Here is a 19,437-nt window from a genome sequence, read left to right as displayed (position 1 = left end):
CTCGGATCTACACGGGTCCGGGTCCAGCTTTTGAAATAATAGACGGGTCCGGGTCGGTTCGGTGTAGTACATTACGGGTCTCTGTCGGGTTCGGGCAAGAATTTTTGGACCCGTGAAGACCTCTAGTCTGGTCACCTACTGTCCAAATCACTGACCAATTGTCAAGTATGCAAATCGCATGCAAATACTGACGAGCTTGAGAGGCAACATAAAAGAATCTGTTCTTTTACTTTTTTGCTGAACAACCTAAGAAAATGGCTTATAAACTATTCACAGCTAACAGTTGAGGTTCGCTCATCAGAGGGCAGTGCCTGGATTGCCGCTCCACTGCAGTATTCAGGTGAGTATGACATTTTTCTGCAGATGCCAGATGAGTCCGTCTGCCCTTGATCAGTTGTGGACCTTAAGGACTCTGGTGATGAGCTCATGCCAACTAATTGTCCGCATTCTTCTCATTCTTGCTTTTTTGCTCCCAGTAGTAACGCTCTAACAGCGTTTGCATAGTCTTATCATAGATAAAGTGAATTAAAAGCAATATTAGTCAAATACACAGAAACATTTTTATGAGCAACAGAAACACTTTTATATATACTGCTTAATACAGCATCGTCTGATGAAGAATTCAGCATATTAACATATAAGATAAGAAAAACTGTTATATGCTGTTATCAGTGTTTTTGATAAAAATTACTCAAGATGGTGCGACTACACGGTACACGTTTGGTTCTGATTTTCTCTTTCAGTACTTAGAAGGGACATGTGATCGTAAGGCGGCTATAGCGCCAATCAAAGCTGCTACTGCGACTTCTGCTCTCGCACAGACTGACGGCTGAAGGTCTGGAATCCATGGCAGCTTTTGTTGTCCAAGGCCCGCCCATGATGCCATTTGACCGACATGTCAAGCCACCAATAACAGTTGGTTTCATAAAGCATCACGTTTCGGGGCATGGCAATGTTGCTACAATAACAGACCGTTGAGTAAAACTCTCGGACGTATTTTAAAGATTCAATGACACAAACTTTAAATATTTCACATACTTTTTAAACTCCAGTGTTTAGTTGATCCTGATAAGCGCTCATCGTCACAGTTGTAAACACTATGGCTTTCTTCTTTCATGAGGGGATTTGGCACCACAGCATCTTTGTTTCCAGGTGGAACTTTAAAGAACACGAGACACAAATCTCCCAGAAATCCTGTAGAATTCAACCAATCCGATGATGACTTCGACACTCCTGCAGTTTCCACTTTTGTGTCCCATATGCATCAGGCATTTTACAGCTGCTATTTTGTGGTGCTCAAGAGAGATGGATTCTAGATTGTAGATCTCAGGCCCATCAACAGAGTGCTCTGCAAGCGTATGTTCAGGATGATAACTCTGTAACAGATCCTGGCGTGAATTCGCCCCAGGGAATGTTGTGTCCATGAATTTGAAGAATGTTTACATTCACATTCAGATAGCACCATATCACGGTCACTTTCTGAGATTTTCTTTCGAGGGCACAGTGTACTAGTACTCGATTCTCCCGTTTGGGCTGGCTTTGGCCCTGGGCACTTTCTCAAAGTACATGGATGCAGCTCCCCCCCCCCCCCTCAGAGTGTGCAAAATGCATGTTCTCAATTATCTGGTTGGATTTCTGATTTTCACTCAGTTACGGGAAACACTAGACATATAGACAAACTGCTTTGTCACTTGGAGTTCTTGGGGCTATGTGTGAATGTGAGTAAGAGCATTCTCGTCTATAACGTATTTTGGAGTATGCTTCAACTTACTGATGTGCGCTCGCCTCTACCGTGAACGCTTGGCGGCCGTTTTGTCTTCCCTGTGCTATTTCAGACTGGAAAGCTCTGTTCACTTGAAGGAATTTCAAAGGCTTTGGTATCAGCGGCATGTCATCTGGGTTTACTACACATGCGTCCACTATAGTTTTGGCTGAAATCTCAAGTCCCTTTTGCGCATCACAGTCTCCCGTGGCTGCATCAAAGCTCTGAGGCCGTGATTAAAGATCTCTTCAGCCGGGGGTTCTCCTGGGCTTGGTGACGTCACAAGTTGTGGTCATGACGGATGCAATGACTCGCAGATGTGGAGCAGTGTACAAGAGCATGTCAGCTTCAGGGCTGTGGTCAGAACCTCGTTGATACATAAACCCCTTGGAGCTGGAAGCAGTGCTCTTAGCTCTAAAGGATTTTTGGTAGCAGCTGGAACAGCAAAATGTTCTGATTTACACCGACAACATGTCTGTGGTTTCGTACATAAATCACCAAGGAGACATACAATCCAAGGCTCTGTACAAGCACGAAGGGAATCTCCTGCTATGGACAGATTGTCACTTTATCTCCATCAGAGCAGTGCACATTACTTGTCTCCTGAATTGTGGGGCAGAAATGCTGCGTTGCTGCACCCTGAGTCGGTTCGGATGATTTGGGCCCACTATGGGAGAGTGGAGGTGGCTCTGTTTGTCACGAGTGAGAATATGCACTGCCAGCCGTTCCTCTCCCTGTTTCACTCCCCGCTGGAAGGGGATGTTCTGATATGTCACTGGCCAGCAGCCAGACTGAATGCATTCCTCTAATCAAGATATTGCAGCGGGTGTTATGCAAGATCAGGGAGGAGGAGGCTTCAGTGATCCCCATCACTCCATACTGGCTGAACTAGCCTTGGTTCCCAGACCTGGCAGCCCTGGCCAATCCACATCAGGAAGGATCTGCTATCTCAAATGAGCTCGGTGTGGCATCCCAACACGGAGTTATGGAGCTTTCATATGTGGCTTCTTCGGGGATATCAGAGGACCTAGCACCCTGTATTCTTGTGTGGTGGACATGCTCTAGGAGGCGTGGGCGCCCTCCATGAGACGTTTGTATGCTCTGAAATGGGAAGTGTTTGTGAAATGGTGCTGTGATGTTTGACCCAACTGCTTGCTCTGTGTCGGATGTTCTGCATTTTCTACAGTAGAGGCTGGATAGTGGATGTCTACCATCAAGACTGAAAGTCTATGTGGCTGCTATTGCCTCGTTTCGTTTCCCTCTGAGCAGGCAATCGATCAGTAGGCATGCGCTGGAAGTGAATTTTCTTAAGGGGCGAAGAGATTGCATCTGCCCTGAGTTCCTCCCGGGGACCTAGAGGTGGTGTTAAAGGTCCCGTTCTTCGTGATCCCATGTTTCAAACTTTAGTTAGTGTGTAATGTTGTTGTTAGAGTATAAATAATATCTGTAAAATTCTAAAGCTCAAAGTTCAAAGCCAAGTGAGATATTTCATTTAACAGAATTCGACTACATCGAACGACCTGTTTGGACTACATCCCTCTACTTCCTGCAGCAGTGACATCACTAGAACCATTTTTGACTAACCTCCGCCCAAAGGAATACACAAAAAGGGGGCTTGGTCTTGTTGCGGAAGAGCTCCGTTTGTCTCCATGTCGTCGAAACGCTGTTATTTTCATCTATACAATCACCTTTGTTTGGCCTTCCCAGGAATGCTGTACTTAGAGATCAATGGTTACAATTTATGTTTAACTTGGTTCCCGAAAATTATAATCCACATGTTAATCTATGTGCAGCACATTTTGCTGAGGACTGCTTCCTCAATCACAATCAGTTTAATGCCTGATTCGCACAAAGATTATTCTTGAAAGATGGAGCAGTTTCCTCTTTGTCTGGAGAAGGCGTTGTTTATGGACCACAAAAGGTAAGTGTATTTTATAATTTAAGTTGGTGCGTTTAACAGTTTCTGTAACTTATTACACAAAGGGCAACGCTGTTTAACGTCATTAACTAGATGGTAGGGCTGTGCAAAAATCGAATGCGAATTTCATGCGCATCTCATCAGTAAAAACGCTCCTGTCATTATAAGTACATCTCCAGCACATGCTCCTGCACACTTGCTTCTCAAAACTACTCCAAAACTAGCCCAATCGCGTTTCCAGAAGGACAGCGTGCTCAAAGCTGCTGTCAAATCACAACACGGGAACCGCTGGCACAATCACAACTCGTTACATATTTCTGAAGGAGGAACTTTAAAGAACAAGGAAGTCATCAGCCCGTTTTTATGACAGTGAAAACAGCGGTATACAGATAAGTTAATTGTGTGAAAAATACAGTTTTTTTTACACGCGAAACATGAACACATGTTATATTGCACACTGTAAACACAATCAAAGCTTAAAAAAACACGAAAAACTTGACCTTTAAGAGCTCTTTCTAAGCCACCATTCAAGCCTTTGGCATCAAGCTGTATCTCAAACTGCACATCTTCTTGTCCTCGCTTTGGCGAAGTGCATAGGGGTTTTAAATGCGTTTTCTGTGGACAGCGATTGTATTCTCTTTGGACCCGGTGACTGCAGCATCAGTCTGTTTTTCTATTTTATTTAATGAGCATTGTGTTTATCAGTGTAACCGCTAAGCCACAGCTGAAGCCCTAGGACCTGTCTGCTATGGACTTACAGCAGTGAAACATTCTGAATCAGCATGCATAATGCAATTTCACATAAAAGCATAAACAAAGCAAAAAAAAAAAAAAAACATTAGGTCTTTATGATTCAGTGTACATTATGTGTCTAAGCAGCTACAAAGAAGAGGTTCAAAATTATGTTTTGACCATTCCATGGGAGACAAGATCCTTGTGAGTCATCAGAATTGTTTAGAAAAACACCCAAAACTCACAGGCTAAAAGTCAAAACGCCCTTCCTCTGATAACACATACCACAAACACATGAACAGACGGACAAAATAATAGATGAAAACAATCTGTTACATGCACCAAAATTAGGAGCGTGAGTGAGTTGTTAACTGAATTTAAAAGTAATAAATTGTTGACAGCATAAAACTTTTGTAAGTATAACTACAGAGTCAAAGTTAAGCAGCAAAGCATGACATCACTTTTTGGCAAATGCAGACCAGCTGCTGGAACGTTACAATTCGCAAAGAACCCAAAGCACAGGGATAGAGATTACAGACTCTTCTGCATTGGACGGAGAAAAACAGATCATCTGATGGGCAAGATTACACATGTGACCATATGGTCTCTTTAGAGAATACTAAACTGAAAGTACTTCATACTAGTAATTGTTTTCACTTATTCTAAGAAAGTGGGTTGAGAAAACCAGCAACGAAGGACAATTTTCTATGCTCACATTTCTATGTTTGAAATTTCTCTAATTTAAGTTTCCTCCAATTTTTCCATGGTGCACATTTACTTTATAAAATACCACAAATCAGTTACTTGAGTCAATATAAGATCAGATGACTTGAAAATGGCTCTAAAGGTCAGCAATCATGCAGTGCTCAGGCGCTCTATTCCCTTCAACAATCACTAAAGCAACAAAACAACATTTACCATGGCTCTTGTCTTTATACCCTGCACTCCAGCAAACATATGAAAACATCTTAGACCCGGCCAGGTGGATTTTGGGAGAAATTTCAAATTTAAGTGATTGTCTTATGCAAGCAGTCTCCATGGCTGCAGAATAGTTGTGTGTCAAGAGCAGTTGGCATATGGTAGAAGAATTGCTCTGCTGCAGAATATGGTCAGTTACCTTGAGCACTGCTGAGCCCTCAAGCAGTTTCACAAGCTCTCTGGAGATTAAGAGGGTAAAGCTGTATTCCCACAACTGGGTAACTATTTCAAAGTTTTACACACTGTACTGTTCTGTAGTAAACCAGAGCAGGTGATGTGCACAGGTCATTAACAGCTCATACGCTGTCATTATGGGTTCTCTTTTTTTGAAAAGTGCACACCCTAATGTGTCATGCACAGCTACAGCTTGTTTGGGCCTTGTTTATACCAGAGAGTGTAGTGAACAGTGATGTAACATGACGCACATCCTCAAACATCTTGGCAGGAATGGCAAATCATGACTTAAAGGTGCTGTAGGGAACTTTTGTAAAAAAAAATATTTGTACATATTTATTAAACCTGCCATTATGTCCTGACAGTAGAATATGAGACAGATAATCTGTGAAAAAATCAAGCTCCTCTGGCTCCTCCCAGTGGTCCTATTGCCATTTGCAGAAACTCCATCGCTCCCGGTAAAAAACAACCAATCAGAGCTACGGTCCGTAACTTTGTTTGTGTTCAAAATGTAGAAAAATGTATATAATAAGCGAGTACACCATGAATCCATTTTCCAAACCGTGTTTTTGGCTTGTCCTGAATCACTAGGGTGCACCTATAATAAGTGTTTATATTCGGACTATTTAAGATTGCTTCGGGGGTACCGCGGCGGAGTAACCCAGTACCTTTGTGATTCTTCATAGACATAAACAGAGAGAAGTAGCTCCGGCTGCGATGTTCTTCCGCAAGACGCAAGCAGTTCTGTTTATTAACCGCTAGAGCGACAAAAGTTCCCTAGTACACATTTAAACCCACTGGGCTTGGAAGATTTGAATTTGAATCATAATATGTGGGTTAATGATGTATAAGAGTGTTCACAATGTTGATTTGATTAACAACTGAAGAGTGTCCTCATGTTGATTTCATTAACAACTGTTAATTAATAAAAGTTGTAAAAAAAGTTTAATTAACAAAAAAAAAAATACAAATTAAGGTGGTGTCAATCATAATGTTCAAATGAAAAAAAAAAATAGTAAAATGTATTTTAAAAAATATTATAAATTATTAATTCATAAATATCTTCTTTTTTTTTTACATTTTTGGGGATTCACACCCCATGACATTTTACTAACTGAACTAACCTTATCTTACTATAAAAAGGTCAAATGATTTCATATTTTAAGAGACATTAACAGTAGCACAAAGTAGAAAAAAATTATTGATTAAAAATTAGTGATTGATTATTGTCCAGCAGTGTATTTGATTTCTTACAGCTAATTAAAAGTAATAAAAAAAGAAAATAATTTCTTGTAAAAAATAAAAAAATGATTATTTTATATTATGATAATACATAGGCTACATTAATAAAATGATTGTATTTGACATTTCTGTCACTTCTGAAATGATGGCTACGCCCCTGGTGTGACAAAATGTTATTCTCTTAAAGCTCTTTTTTTTAAATCTTGGATTACATACATTTTTACGCATGTCGCATCATTAAACTATAATTTAACAATGGACTTTTATTTTCTAACCTATGGTTCTCTAACCATAAAGGCTGCTGTAATTTGCCCCCTGACTAAGCATTTAAAGAAATAAGGGGAAACATTTAAATAATCCTGTGAATGCACTTAAATAATGAAGAATTAAATCGTAATAATCGAATCGAATCTAATTTAATTGTGAATCGGATTGAATTGAATCGTTCTAAATTTGCAAAAAACTTTCTTGAATTGAATCAAAAACATATGAATCATGAATCGAATTGAATCACTGCCTTCCCAAAAATTCACAGCCCTAATACATTATTAAAACAAACTAAAATGAAAATGAAACCTAAATATTACAAAATAAACTCATTCTAAATATGAATAAATGCTACAATAGTATATAAAAAAATTTAAATAATTTGGTCTGCATGGGTCCTCTCTGTTTTAATTCATCAGTCTATGTTAATTACATTTTAAATATTTAATACAACCAGAAAAACAATAATAAGCAGCATTTACTAACCTTTTTCAGGAGGGTTCGGAGACTGTGGAGATGCCATGACGTTAATAATCAGTCATGTCTGCACTCCTGTAAAAGAGATCAACTTTGTCAACACACATACTCTAAAATGTTAAATTCAATGTCCCTAAACACAGGATGTTCTAGTGAAACATAATGCCTTTAAACTGTAATGAAACTAACACCACACCTCTGGATATCAGTGAAATATGACTTTTGCTGTAATTAGAGTTTTTCTTATGTTTTTCATGGACATCACAGGTTACTAAAGGAGACTGGGTGAAAATGTGTTAAATTCTTCAACAGTGTGTGGCAAATCCAGGCTTGCCTTACCAGCTGAAGCCTTGCACAATATCTCCTCCTATACATTTACTGGGAGAGACTCTCAGTCTGTGTCAGAAGAACAACACAACTCAGCCGAGAGGCATGACCAGAGGACAATACAGTAAAATATGCTGATGAAGAAACTTCAGGACTGGTTTGGTTACATCAATCAGTTCCAGTATTTTTAATAAAATTTGACAGCATTTTGTAAACCACTTTAGATCTCTGCGCTCCAATAAAGTGTGGCGCAAATAATGACAAGTTTGATTCCTAGGAAATGAATACTGACATTAAATGCCATATAATTTTTTTCAGCTAAAAGTGACTGTCAGTCTTGTTTCTTGATAATCCCAGAGCTGTGGGTCAATGTGCTTAAATTATTCACTAGAAGGAAGGGTATAGTGGCAAGACCAGGTTGAAGCCAGTGAATAGACAAAGGCAAATAGCATCTTTCCCACTTTGACAGATCCAGCATGGTTGAGACTAAAGCACATGGTAAGACCTGCATGCCTGATGAATGGCCCAGTAACTCCTTTCAAATAAATAACACAGGCATCACCTTGGACACAGGCACAAATAGAGGAAGGCATCTGGACCACACATATTAACTTTCCATGGCCGTTGTTTTCGCAGAGTTTTTACAATGATGTCCTTCAGCGCTTCCTGGAGTTGCTATGTAAATTTACAGTTAATCAATGCATTAGACAGCAGATCTGATAATGTAAAGGAAGACTATCTTTTCTGATAAAACACTGTAGCCTTGAGGTTAAAAAATGACCAACAGGAATGGTTTGATTCAAAATGGTCATCCCATGTGAGTCAGCTCATATTAAAACACTGGGAGGTAAGGCTGAAGGACAGACCATGAATCTGCTCTTAGATTAGCTTTAGCACTGAACTGATATATACATGTCAGATTATATTTTAAATGTCACACATATACCATAGAAAAAGATGAAATACAGCATTGTTTCATTGTCATTGTCTACCAGGCAATACAGTCTGTTTATCTCCATCTGTTTGTCAATCATGACAACAACAAAAAAATGTAAAAATTGTGTTTTTGTTTAGAGGCAAAAAGTTAATTATTATAAATCATATTAGTATCAAATAATTAGCTTACTGTCTTCATATCACAAGAGAATAAAACTATTTCCCTCTAAGTGAATTTACAGTATGTTATTTCTTATGAAGCAACATCAGTAAATAAATCAGATGGCAGAATGTGGTCAGATTATTACACACAATTATTTTTTTTTCATCTGATTTTTTATCTACATTTCCATCACTCACTTCCCCCTCAGTGAGGTTATGTTGCACTGTCAGATTTTCATATGAAAAACAATATAAGCACTAGAATTTTAGCTCTCTTCTTTTCCCAAAGAAAGACTTACTTACAAGCCTGGCTTTACGTCCCTTAAATGTCACCCCTCTGATATTGTCCTTATTGATCACAAGCTATCAATACAAATCCATTGTCATTTCTGCTCCCATCTTTGCGCAGTGCAGCCATCTGTGAGTCTACAACTGATGACACCACTGCATCTTCCTCAGAAAGCACAGCAATTTTGAAGGGCTGATTTCAAATGTTTCTTTTAGTGAAGGAACAAGTTCTGAGACTCCCAGTCCATTAACTGACACGGCTTCTCCCACTGAATATGAAAACTCTTCTCCTTCTATTCTTTTCCCTCAGTCCCTCCCTTTTCCTTTCTTTTCACTCACTCCTTCCCCCTGCTGTACATCAGGAGAGAGCCTCCCTGCATTATGCAAATGTTCAAAGAAACGCCAAGCCAATGGCAGATCATCAAGCCTCCAATCCCACCAATCACAGAACAGCAACTTTTATTTCAATAGATCCATGCCATGTTGCTGCTGGGGGAGACCCAGCATTGACAGAAGGAGAAAAGGAGGCATTCTTTCTGTGTCAACAAGCAAGATTAAAGCATATTTAATTAAATGTAAAGGGAGTAGACATAATTATGTGTAATGTTAAGGGGAAATAAAAGGGACCAATAAAATACAATAAAAAATAAAGGTAATTAAAATTATGCTACTTAATAGCTCACATTTTCCCCATCGTTCAAGGTTTTGTTCAGTCATATTTTAGCATTATATGAAAACTGTCCCTGACTATTAGAATAAAACAGGTTGGTCTTGTCTTGAAGAACTTGATTTAAATGCCCAACCCCTTCACACATAAACTATGTTCAAATGCACCATACTGTGTTTCCTAACATGCAACATGGTTCAAAAGAGTAACAATAATAGGCTATCTACCGGTAAAATAACAACCAACAGTTAGCTTTTAAACAAGTACACATATTTGATGGAATTTTATCCACATTTAATGTGCATATGTATCTTAATCAGGAACAGTGAATGCCTCTTACTGATTTTCTTCTCATTAACATGCAACAGTTTTATATTACAAATTACTTTCTATTCCAGTTGCATAACCATTTATTATTATTATTATTATTATTGTCATATGGGATGTGTTTATCTGGGCCTCAGTAATTATCACATACCATACATACACACTCCTTCTACAGAATTCCCTTTACTCTTTCATTTAAACGGATACAAGAATTCAAGCAATGCAAGAATAACAGAAGCTGAACTCGGAAGTAGAAATAGGTGCATATTATTTTCAGGCCATAAAAAATTATACGATGAAAAAATGTGTCAGTATTTAAGTCCTCCGCGGTAAACACAGTTGTTTCTGATGTATAGTAGTCTACGTCCTCCAACTCAGTAGAGGGCACTACACAGTCTAGTCAACGGGACTCAAAATGTGTAGTTCGCTCAGCGCTGCATCCCCTCCTCATGTTATTGTTTTGTGGACTACACGCTCACTGCCATGAAAGTTACACGAGTGTTTTAATTGTACCTCTGAACCTAAACTAACATAGTAAAAAACGAAGAAAATAGACCTCGAGCTCAACACTTTCTTTCCAAGTAACAGGTAACATTACACTTAACGTTACATTTTTAAAAATGAGCGAAACTTTTCTGTGCACCTCTACACGAATGACTTTAATGTGCATTTCTTTCGAGATTTTATACTACAAACTCGTTGAAATCTGCAGCCAGATGAGTGCGATATATCCAGTCCCGAGTGTGCGCTGCACCCACGTGGTTTGAGCGCGAGGCTGCAAGTCTTTTGTTCCGAATCAATCAAAAAAACGAGGAAGACGGACAGACAAAAGTAGCGCATCTGAATCAGGAAATCTATTTACATAAATACCGCATCTTCCAGCACAACAGACCAAGCCGTAACGTTTAACGCGTAAATATTCCGTTAACTTAGATATTTGCATTTAAAGTAGACAGGGAAAGTTTTACTCAGGTGAGTTATAATATTCTCGATGTTTATGATTGCGGCTTCGGATGCGAATGCAGTGTAGCATGCTAACACGGCTACGTCTGCATCGTACACATCTGTAAACGTTATGTCTTTCAAATGCACTTTCCCGGGGCATAAGTTGAGAGTTTGGACTATTTTTACGGGACGGGGTAGATAGAACACGTGGGTAAGTGAATAGTTTAGTTACTAGTCTGGTTGAAGTAGAGTAACGTTAGGCTAACCGGTGGCTACATTATAAAACATAACAAAGAAACAAATGAGACTGAGTGAGACAGACGCGTTGTTGCTGATTCTTTTGTTGCAGCGCTGCTAGTGTCTTAGCATAGCAGGAGACTTCAGCTTTCATTACGCTTTATATTTTTAGAAATAGGAAGAAATAATACATTGGCATTACTAATACATCTACCTTATGCATGTTTTCTTTTGCTGTGATCTAATTGGTTATTTGATCCAGCAAAGGTTTTGAATCACATTGACCTTTTCTTCATTCGCATGGCATGTTTCGGCTCGTTTGATTCTTCTTTCTGTCAAATTATAGTCGGAACAGTAAACTGTTCGCTTGCTACTTTTTTGTTTTAATTGTAGGATTTTGTACTATGCCACGCAAGAAGGTGACAGATGTGTCTGGGAACGGTGGAATGAAGAGAAAAAGAGGTGGAGGAAAGAAAAAGGACAGGGAGTTTAGCAGTGACGACGAGTTTGATGACTTTGAACAGGAAAACACAAAGAAATCTGGGAAACCAGCAGCTAAAGCCGGTCAGCAGCCGGTCACTGTGGCTGATGATGTGAAGGAGAAGATTGTAAGGCTCTTATTGCTTCTTTGTGTCTGTAAACTCTGTGTACATATACAGACACATGCACACACATATTTTAATAAGTGCAGGGGTTTTCAAACCTTATGATGTCAAGGACCCCAAAATATGACTTGGGAGGGATCCCTTGAAAATATAAAAATGGCTGTATATTTAATTATGTATGGAGACTTATTTCCCCTTTTTGAAAAATAGTAAGCATGATATTACAAAGGTATTATTAAGCTTACACTTTGGTTTTGATAGCTATGAAAGTGTACTTTTTATTTTTCTATTTATTCATTTATCTTTACTTTGATAACCAAGTATCCCCTAGGGGTCTCTGGAGCTCATTTTGAAAACTATTAATGGATTGTTGATGGATTTCTTGCGTTTTCTTTTATGCAGAAACTCGAGGTTCCCAAAGTCAAAGGTCAGTTGCTCATTTTTGGAGCCACCAACTGGGACCTGATTGGCAGAAAAGAAGTGCCAAAACAGCAAGGTATGGTCATGCGTGAGCCAGAGAAATCTGGGTTACAGTATAGTATTTAAAGGCCTTAGGAGAGTACTCCTGCCTGAGTGAGTCACCTGTGTTAATCTGTTAATGGGACATGGTGAAACCAGACTTTAATTTGCACTTTGGATTTCTCTTGAAGATTAAGCACTGTTTCTGATATTGGACAGACCATCTGTGAAGAGCACCTGGCAGTTTAAGATTGAGTGTTGGCTGCTGGCATAGGCAAGACAGACCTTACAGTGCTGTTTTATGAAAGCAAATATCAAAACAAAATGATGATAAATATATCAGCTAGATATATGAGCTCAACAAAATGTATTAAAAAAATTATAACCCTCTACGGATACCTTGGCAATTGGATCGCCATTGGCCATTTTTTTATTTTTACTCGTCAGACTTTCTATTTTAATGTTTTCAAATATGATTTATTCCTGTGATTATGGACTCGCAAGATCCTTCAGAAATCATTCTAAAATGCCATAAAATGTGTTATGTGCTCAAGAAACATTTCTTAATATCAAATTTAAAAAACATTGTGCTGCTAATATTTTTGTGGAATCTGATATGTATTTTCAGGATTCCTCAGTCAACGGAAAGTTCTAAAGAACAGCATTTATTTGATGTAGGCATTTTTTGTAATCAATTTTTTGTTTATCAATTTAATTCATCCTTGCTGAACAAAACATTATTAATAATAATAATAATAATAATAATAATAAAAAACTTTTAATTTTTAGTACACACTAACTGTACTGCAGTGAATTTACACTTCTATGGGAGTTAAATAAGATTTAAGTTGCAAAAACTAATAACAATCATATTTTGAACTTCAGAAAAGGGAAATTTTGAGCTGCACCACCAGCATCTCGGCCAGGTGCAAAAATCAACTTCACACTCAAAATAAGAAAGAGGAAGTGTGTGGGTAGCAATCATTTATAGAATTTTCAATTTTGATATACTTTTATTTGCAGCTGCTTACAGGAACCTTGGGCAGAATCTGTGGGGGCCCCATCGCTATGGATTTCTCAATGATGTCCAGGTTAGCTGTGTGGTGTCTGGACCCTGTGCATCCCACAGTCTCATCATCACCACAGAGGGCAAACTCTGGAGCTGGGGTAGGTTTTTACACAAGAACAGTCTTTCCTGGTTTATTCAGGATTTTCACCTGGCCTCCATAAACGCAACATCATGAGTAACTTAAAACACTGGTAACTGATTGACACCAAAAAAAAACTTAACCTTAGAAAATGTAGAGAATAGAATTGAAATCTGAATCTTTTTTTTTTTTTTTTTTTTATGAAGGTGTTTGATGACTAAGTGTAAAATAATAATATAAAATATTTTTTTGTGTGTGCAATAAGTCTCTTATGCTTACCAAGTCTGCATCGGTTGATAGAGTAAAAATAATATTTAGAAATATTACAATTTAAAATATTTTTATTATAATATATTGTAAAGTGTAATTTGTTTCCTATGATAGAAAAAAATCTAATCAGAATTTTTGTGGAAACAATAATCCCCAATATTTTTGATGACTAGAAAGTTCAAAAACTGCAGTATTTGTTTGAGAAAGAGAGAGAGAGAGATAGGGTTTCTATATATAATGTGTTTGTATAAGTAATATGGTATGTCATTTGCTGTTTAAACAGTATTTATAACTTTATAAGTATTTAAAAAATAATATTGTGTATATAATTTCCTACATAATAACAGTTGGTCACTAAATTGTTATAAGATCCAGCCATCTTCATAAAAGAAAACAACTTTAAGTTAAGATATTATTTTCTGCCTCTCAGGTCGTAATGAAAAAGGGCAGTTGGGTCATGGAGACACTAAACGATTGGAGGCTCCAAAGCTAGTTGAAGGCCTGGGGGAGGAGGTTATTGTAGCAGCTGCTTGTGGTAGAAACCACACCATGGCTTTAACAGGTATGCAATCCTCTGCTAAATGCGATTTGTGTGTCGTATAAATGCCATAATTATAATAGTTGCAAACTGCGAATGTGGTGTTCTTATGCTTTGTCTCACAGAAAATGGTATTGTCTACTCCTTTGGAGAAAACAAACTGGGGCAGCTGGGTCAGGGGAATCAGACAGATGCTGTGCTCAGCCCAGCTACAGTAAGCCTCTCCCTTACTCACTTAATAGAACATGTCCTTTCTGTGTTGAATGCTCCACAAAACATCTGCATTGATTTAACTACAGATCCAGTACAACGGGCAGCCGATAGTCAAAGTGGCCTGTGGTGCAGAGTTCACTATGATTGTGGATTGCAAGGGGAACATTTATTCTTTTGGTTGCCCAGAATACGGCCAGCTAGGTAAGTAAAACTGTAGTCCAGTGGGACTTAACTGAAATACAGTTATCAAATGCATCGATTTAGATTATTTACTCTTTGTATATAAAAGGGCATAACTCAGACGGAAAGTTCATCGCTCGTGCCCAGCGCATTGAGTTTGACTGTGAGCTGATCCCTAGACGGGTGGCCATTTTCATTGAGAAGACCAAGGATGGCCAGGTGCTTCCTGTGCCCAACGTTGTGGCTCGGGATGTAGCATGTGGGGCCAATCATACGGTGTGTAGCAAGTTTGTGGATTGTGTGGTGTAAGTCAGATGTGAATGAATTAAGATTTATTTGTTGCTTCCTCACAGCTGGTGCTGGATTCCCAAAAGCGTGTGTTTTCGTGGGGATTTGGGGGATACGGACGACTAGGCCACACAGAGCAGAAAGATGAAATGGTCCCACGGTTAGTCAAGCTCTTTGACTTCCCTGGCCGTGGAGCAACTCAAATATACTGTGGCTACCAGTGTTCTTTTGCTGTTAATGAAACAGGTAAGCATGTAATTCCTCCCTGGGAAAAAAAAAACAACCTAATGTTGGTGGTTAATGCTGCTTCTTTTTCCTCAGGTGGTCTGTTTTTCTGGGGAGTGACAAACACGTCTCGTGAGTCCACCATGTACCCCAAAGCTGTGCAGGATCTGTGCGGATGGAAAATTCGCAGTCTGGCCTGTGGGTAAGTAAAGGCAGAGGACTCTAAAAATGTGTTTTATAAAACATTTCGGAATGTTTGCAGAATGTTGATTAGATGTTGTCTATAACTCCTCTCAGGAAGAGCAGTATTATCATAGCAGCTGATGATAGCACCATTAGCTGGGGACCATCGCCCACATTTGGAGAGCTGGTACGTTTATCTGTCTTCTTTTGAGGCCTTTTTAGAAATGCAATTTAATCTTCATCCTCCTCTTCCTCGTCCCGGTTGAACTGGAAGTAGCGAAGCTCATAGTTTTCTTTTAGACTTAATGAATTCCAAAGGATCAAGTGAGACTGGAGTAATAACTGCTGAAAATCAAGCTTTTCTATCAAAGGAATGAATTCCATTTTAAAATCTATTAAAATAAACAGTTATTTTAAAAGTGTAATAATATTTCACAATATTCATTCATAAGAAATGTCCACCCATACGTCTTTAAATAGTGTAAGATGGCAAGTTTCTCATATTTAAATTTGGCATTTTAGGGCTACGGGGACAATAAACCCAAGTCATCCACCACTGCTCAAGAGGTTAAAACTCTGGAGGGTGTGTACTCCGAACAGGTGAGTTCTGCTGTCAGAAACGTGACTCTCATCCTCGCAGAATTGCAACTGAAAACTATGTGATTTCAGGTGGTCATGGGCTATTCGCACTCCCTGGTTATTGCTCGGCAAGACACTGAGCAGGAGAAGGAAAAGCTCAAGAAGCTTCCCGAATACAACCCGCGCACTCTCTGATTGGACACCATTCAGATTTTCTCTAGGGGCTTTTTTTAACAGAATGCCTCTGTTCACTAGGTCACCTGTGTAATCACAGTTTGGTTGGGATGGGATTATTAATTTTTCTTTATTTTTGGACCTCATATTACATCTTTGATAAACAAGCCACATGTTGGATAAAAGTATTAAAGAAGTTGCATTAACTGAGCTGTCCAGGCTCGGGCGTTTGAGAATGGTTATTGTGGCATCACACACCTAATATAATTCCACAATAGAGCCAGCAACTACTCGGAGCACTCGGATTCCACTGGATCCATCCCCTTTACTTCTACATTCCTTATGGAAGTATATCACAGATTGTTTTGTTGATTGTTTTTCCGTAACGATGACTGGGGGATCCAAGTCTGCTCTCTTCCAAAAACTGGTGCTAAATCATTCTAAGGCAGACTATCAGTGGGCTAAGGGTTAACTGAAAGATAAACTCGCTCTATTCTTGTGCCTTTTTAAGTGAGATGTTTCAGGCTGAGGATGTTCAGTTAGTCCTATGACAACTCAAGTGTTATGGGGCACTTCATCTTTTAAACATCATTGTCATTACTTCCAACTCCATGTTATCATCACCATACATAAGAACATACTTTTCCTCGAATCAAAAGAATACATTGTTAATATGTAAGGTTTTTTTCCTGTCCATTTTTAGGATACAGACTTTTGTTAATCAGATCAGGGAAGTGTTGTCAACTCCTACAATGCAAATGAGACATCAGCTGTGAGATTTTTATTAAAATCAATTCTCCCTTTTTTAGAAATGTAAATCATTTAATGTTCCTGCCCTTGCTAGTACTGTAAACTACAGAAATGCTGTTCTCGTGTTGATGTTAGCATGTTTTGGAAAAGATGGGCTTGATGTTGAGAAGAGTGTCTTTACAGAGCATCATTTCATGCAATATGTTGAATACTGTGCCATTTCTTTGTGTTCACCTGGGCTTGAACTGTGATTACATTTGTTTCATAATCTGTTTGTCAGTCCATTCAAGAATCCATCCAGTTTGTGGGCTAGCACAAGCTTGTAATCTGTTCATTTGTTAAAGCAGTATATGTCCAGAAACTGGAATTCCTACTTCTATTCTGAATTCTGAAATGTTATTTTTTTTCTTCTTAATATTAAATAAAGGTTCACATAAGTTGGTATATGTTGCTGCAGATTTTTTGTAACCATGCATATGCAGTTTTTTTTTTTTAATCCCTCAATTTAGCAGGACAGTGTGCTGTGTCTTTATTGGCATTAAGTGAAAATTCACCCTATTTATTTTCCAAACGCATGTTATAGGAGTTATGCACAAATTAATTGTTAACATTTCATTTATTTAAAAAAAAGTTTTGACTTTGACAATGTTCAATCAAAGTATCATAACTGGACCTTTCTGTAAAAACAAAACATAAACCTTCCCTTGCAAGCTCATGTCTCCACTTTTAGAGTGCACTGCCAAAATAATTCAAACAACCGATGCATTAAAATCAAATTATTCTGTGTAAAAGTAAAAGTATTTGTGGTGGATAACTATGAATAAATAGGTGTGCGTTTACCTAACATCGAAACGTCAGTGATAAAGAACTATATCTGGATCCATAAAATTTAGTCATACATGAATTTATTTAAATGTAAAAAAAAACTGCAAGAGTTTAATCCTCATCATCTTCTTCTTCCTCATCCTGGTTGATCTGGAAGTAGCGAAGCTCATAGCTTTCTTTAGTGTTAGCCACAACACGCAACCAGTCTCTGAGATTGTTCTTCTTTAAGTATTTCTTTGTGAGGTATTTCAGGTACCTGCAGAATAGATGACGGCGGAATAAAATGTAAAAAGTTGCAGTTAAAAATAAAATTGGCAAAACGAAGTCAAGATATATCAAAACACAAACCTCTTGGAGAAGGGCACCTCAGAAGAAACTGTGATTTTGCTCTTGCTTCTTTCGATGGTGACCACTCCACCTCCCAGGTTTCCAGCTTTACCATTGACTTTAATGCGCTCCTGTAGGAACTGCTCCTGTAACCACACAAGCAAATGACAAGATACAAAATCAGCTGGCTGTTATCTGAACTCTTGAGTATAATAAAGACCGTTTAACACAATAAGGCTTTATAAGGGCTTGATCTACTCACAAAGTTTGCAGCATCCATAATGCCATCTTCAACGGGGTGCGTGCAGTCCAGCGTGAACTTCAGGACCTGCTTCTTCTTCTTTCCACCTTTAGAGCTCTGGTGTTTCCTCTGCAATTAAATATATATAAAACATACTTATATAATATATATCGTGTCATTATCTTCAAAATACAATACAAAAAACATAGTAAAAGTGTTACGGAGCTGCGCGCTAGGGCTGAATTAAGCTCCTTGTGAATGTGGATGCACGGGATTCATTCAATGATATATAACGATTGCTTTTCGTACTGGGTTATTACTAAACTTATTTTATGACAGCAATAGTGTTTAATACTCAGTCTCGAATGATATTTGTATTTGATAACGAATGGAAACGTCTGTTATTTTATTCACTAGTTCCGTGTGTTCGCACTTACAACAGGCGCCATAGCGAGAAATTTCGTCGAAAGGAAGAACCACGACTGCGCGAGCGTGAGGTCACAGGCTGAATAATCCAGCGCTGATGTAATCGATGTGCTCGATTTATCTGTTCTTGGAAATAATTTTAATAAAGACGATTTTCCAAATAATAATAGTTATTTAAAAAAGCAACTACGATTTGACCATATAAAAATATGACTTAATTGTTCCCAATGGAAAAGAATAATGATTATCTTGTTTAAAAAAAAAAAAAAAAACTTGTGACCCACACATGAAAGTCATTTCGTGACGAATTTGGAATAATTAGTAGATGAGGAAATTATGACGTAGATTTCACGTTCGGAAGAACTATCCTTTTAAATTCTATATATGAAAAGATCTAATGAACATGCTTTTAGTGACATCTTTATTCTGATATGACATGTTAGTTTGCATGTTAGATTAAGAAATATCTACTGTGTGATTTAATTTTAGCTACAAGGGCTCTGCTTTTGACAGACAATGGTATCTGAGTTGTGTTGTGTAATCAGGCCCAGGTTCTGGCCCAAACAT

At 38.3% G+C, this 19,437-nt stretch overlaps 3 protein-coding genes across 12 annotated transcripts in view; 1 reads left to right on the top strand and 2 right to left on the bottom strand.

Annotated features, from left to right (window-relative positions):
- LOC127944635 (rho guanine nucleotide exchange factor 10-like protein) overlaps positions 1-9,578 on the bottom strand; it is a 53,789-nt gene extending 44,211 nt beyond the window's left edge. For 7 of the 8 annotated variants that reach the window (XM_052540713.1, XM_052540715.1, XM_052540718.1 and 4 more), the window contains exons 1-2: positions 9,279-9,578; positions 7,560-7,625 (exon numbers count right to left, since the gene is read on the bottom strand). In XM_052540713.1, the coding sequence (XP_052396673.1) occupies positions 7,560-7,596 (37 nt within the window). In that variant the 5' untranslated portion in view covers positions 7,597-7,625; positions 9,279-9,578. Of the gene's footprint in view, positions 1-7,559; positions 7,626-9,274 lie in introns of all 8 variants that reach the window. The other variant, XM_052540714.1, reaches the window with a different exon arrangement.
- A 1,092-nt stretch (positions 9,579-10,670) lies between these two features.
- LOC127944547 (protein RCC2 homolog) lies at positions 10,671-17,495 on the top strand. Of its 3 annotated transcripts, none has more exons than XM_052540565.1 (13): positions 10,671-10,845; positions 11,833-12,047; positions 12,447-12,540; positions 13,527-13,670; positions 14,352-14,483; positions 14,585-14,673; positions 14,759-14,873; positions 14,962-15,128; positions 15,206-15,386; positions 15,462-15,567; positions 15,663-15,735; positions 16,071-16,148; positions 16,218-17,495. In XM_052540565.1, exons 2-13 carry the CDS (start codon positions 11,844-11,846, stop codon positions 16,320-16,322), a joined length of 1,488 nt encoding a protein of 495 aa, XP_052396525.1. In that variant the 5' UTR covers positions 10,671-10,845; positions 11,833-11,843; the 3' UTR covers positions 16,323-17,495. The 3 variants fall into 3 exon arrangements, with proteins under 3 accessions (XP_052396525.1, XP_052396526.1, XP_052396527.1); XM_052540566.1 differs by lacking the exon at positions 10,671-10,845 and adding an exon at positions 11,044-11,229; XM_052540567.1 differs by lacking the exon at positions 10,671-10,845 and adding an exon at positions 11,243-11,413.
- Positions 17,496-17,939: 444 nt separating this feature from the next.
- On the bottom strand, positions 17,940-19,094 carry LOC127944550 (60S ribosomal protein L22). Its single transcript, XM_052540569.1, has 4 exons — positions 18,882-19,094; positions 18,466-18,573; positions 18,225-18,349; positions 17,940-18,132 (listed from the first exon to the last, which is right to left on the bottom strand). Exons 1-4 carry the CDS (start codon positions 18,891-18,893, stop codon positions 17,988-17,990), a joined length of 390 nt encoding a protein of 129 aa, XP_052396529.1. The 5' UTR covers positions 18,894-19,094; the 3' UTR covers positions 17,940-17,987.
- Positions 19,095-19,437: the final 343 nt, after the last annotated feature.

This window comes from Carassius gibelio, chromosome A23 (assembly GCF_023724105.1).
Source record: "Carassius gibelio isolate Cgi1373 ecotype wild population from Czech Republic chromosome A23, carGib1.2-hapl.c, whole genome shotgun sequence".
Classification (NCBI taxonomy): Eukaryota; Metazoa; Chordata; class Actinopteri; order Cypriniformes; family Cyprinidae; genus Carassius; species Carassius gibelio.
The sequence above is the reverse complement of the archived record's forward strand: the minus strand, read 5'-3'. Positions and strand labels throughout refer to the sequence as shown.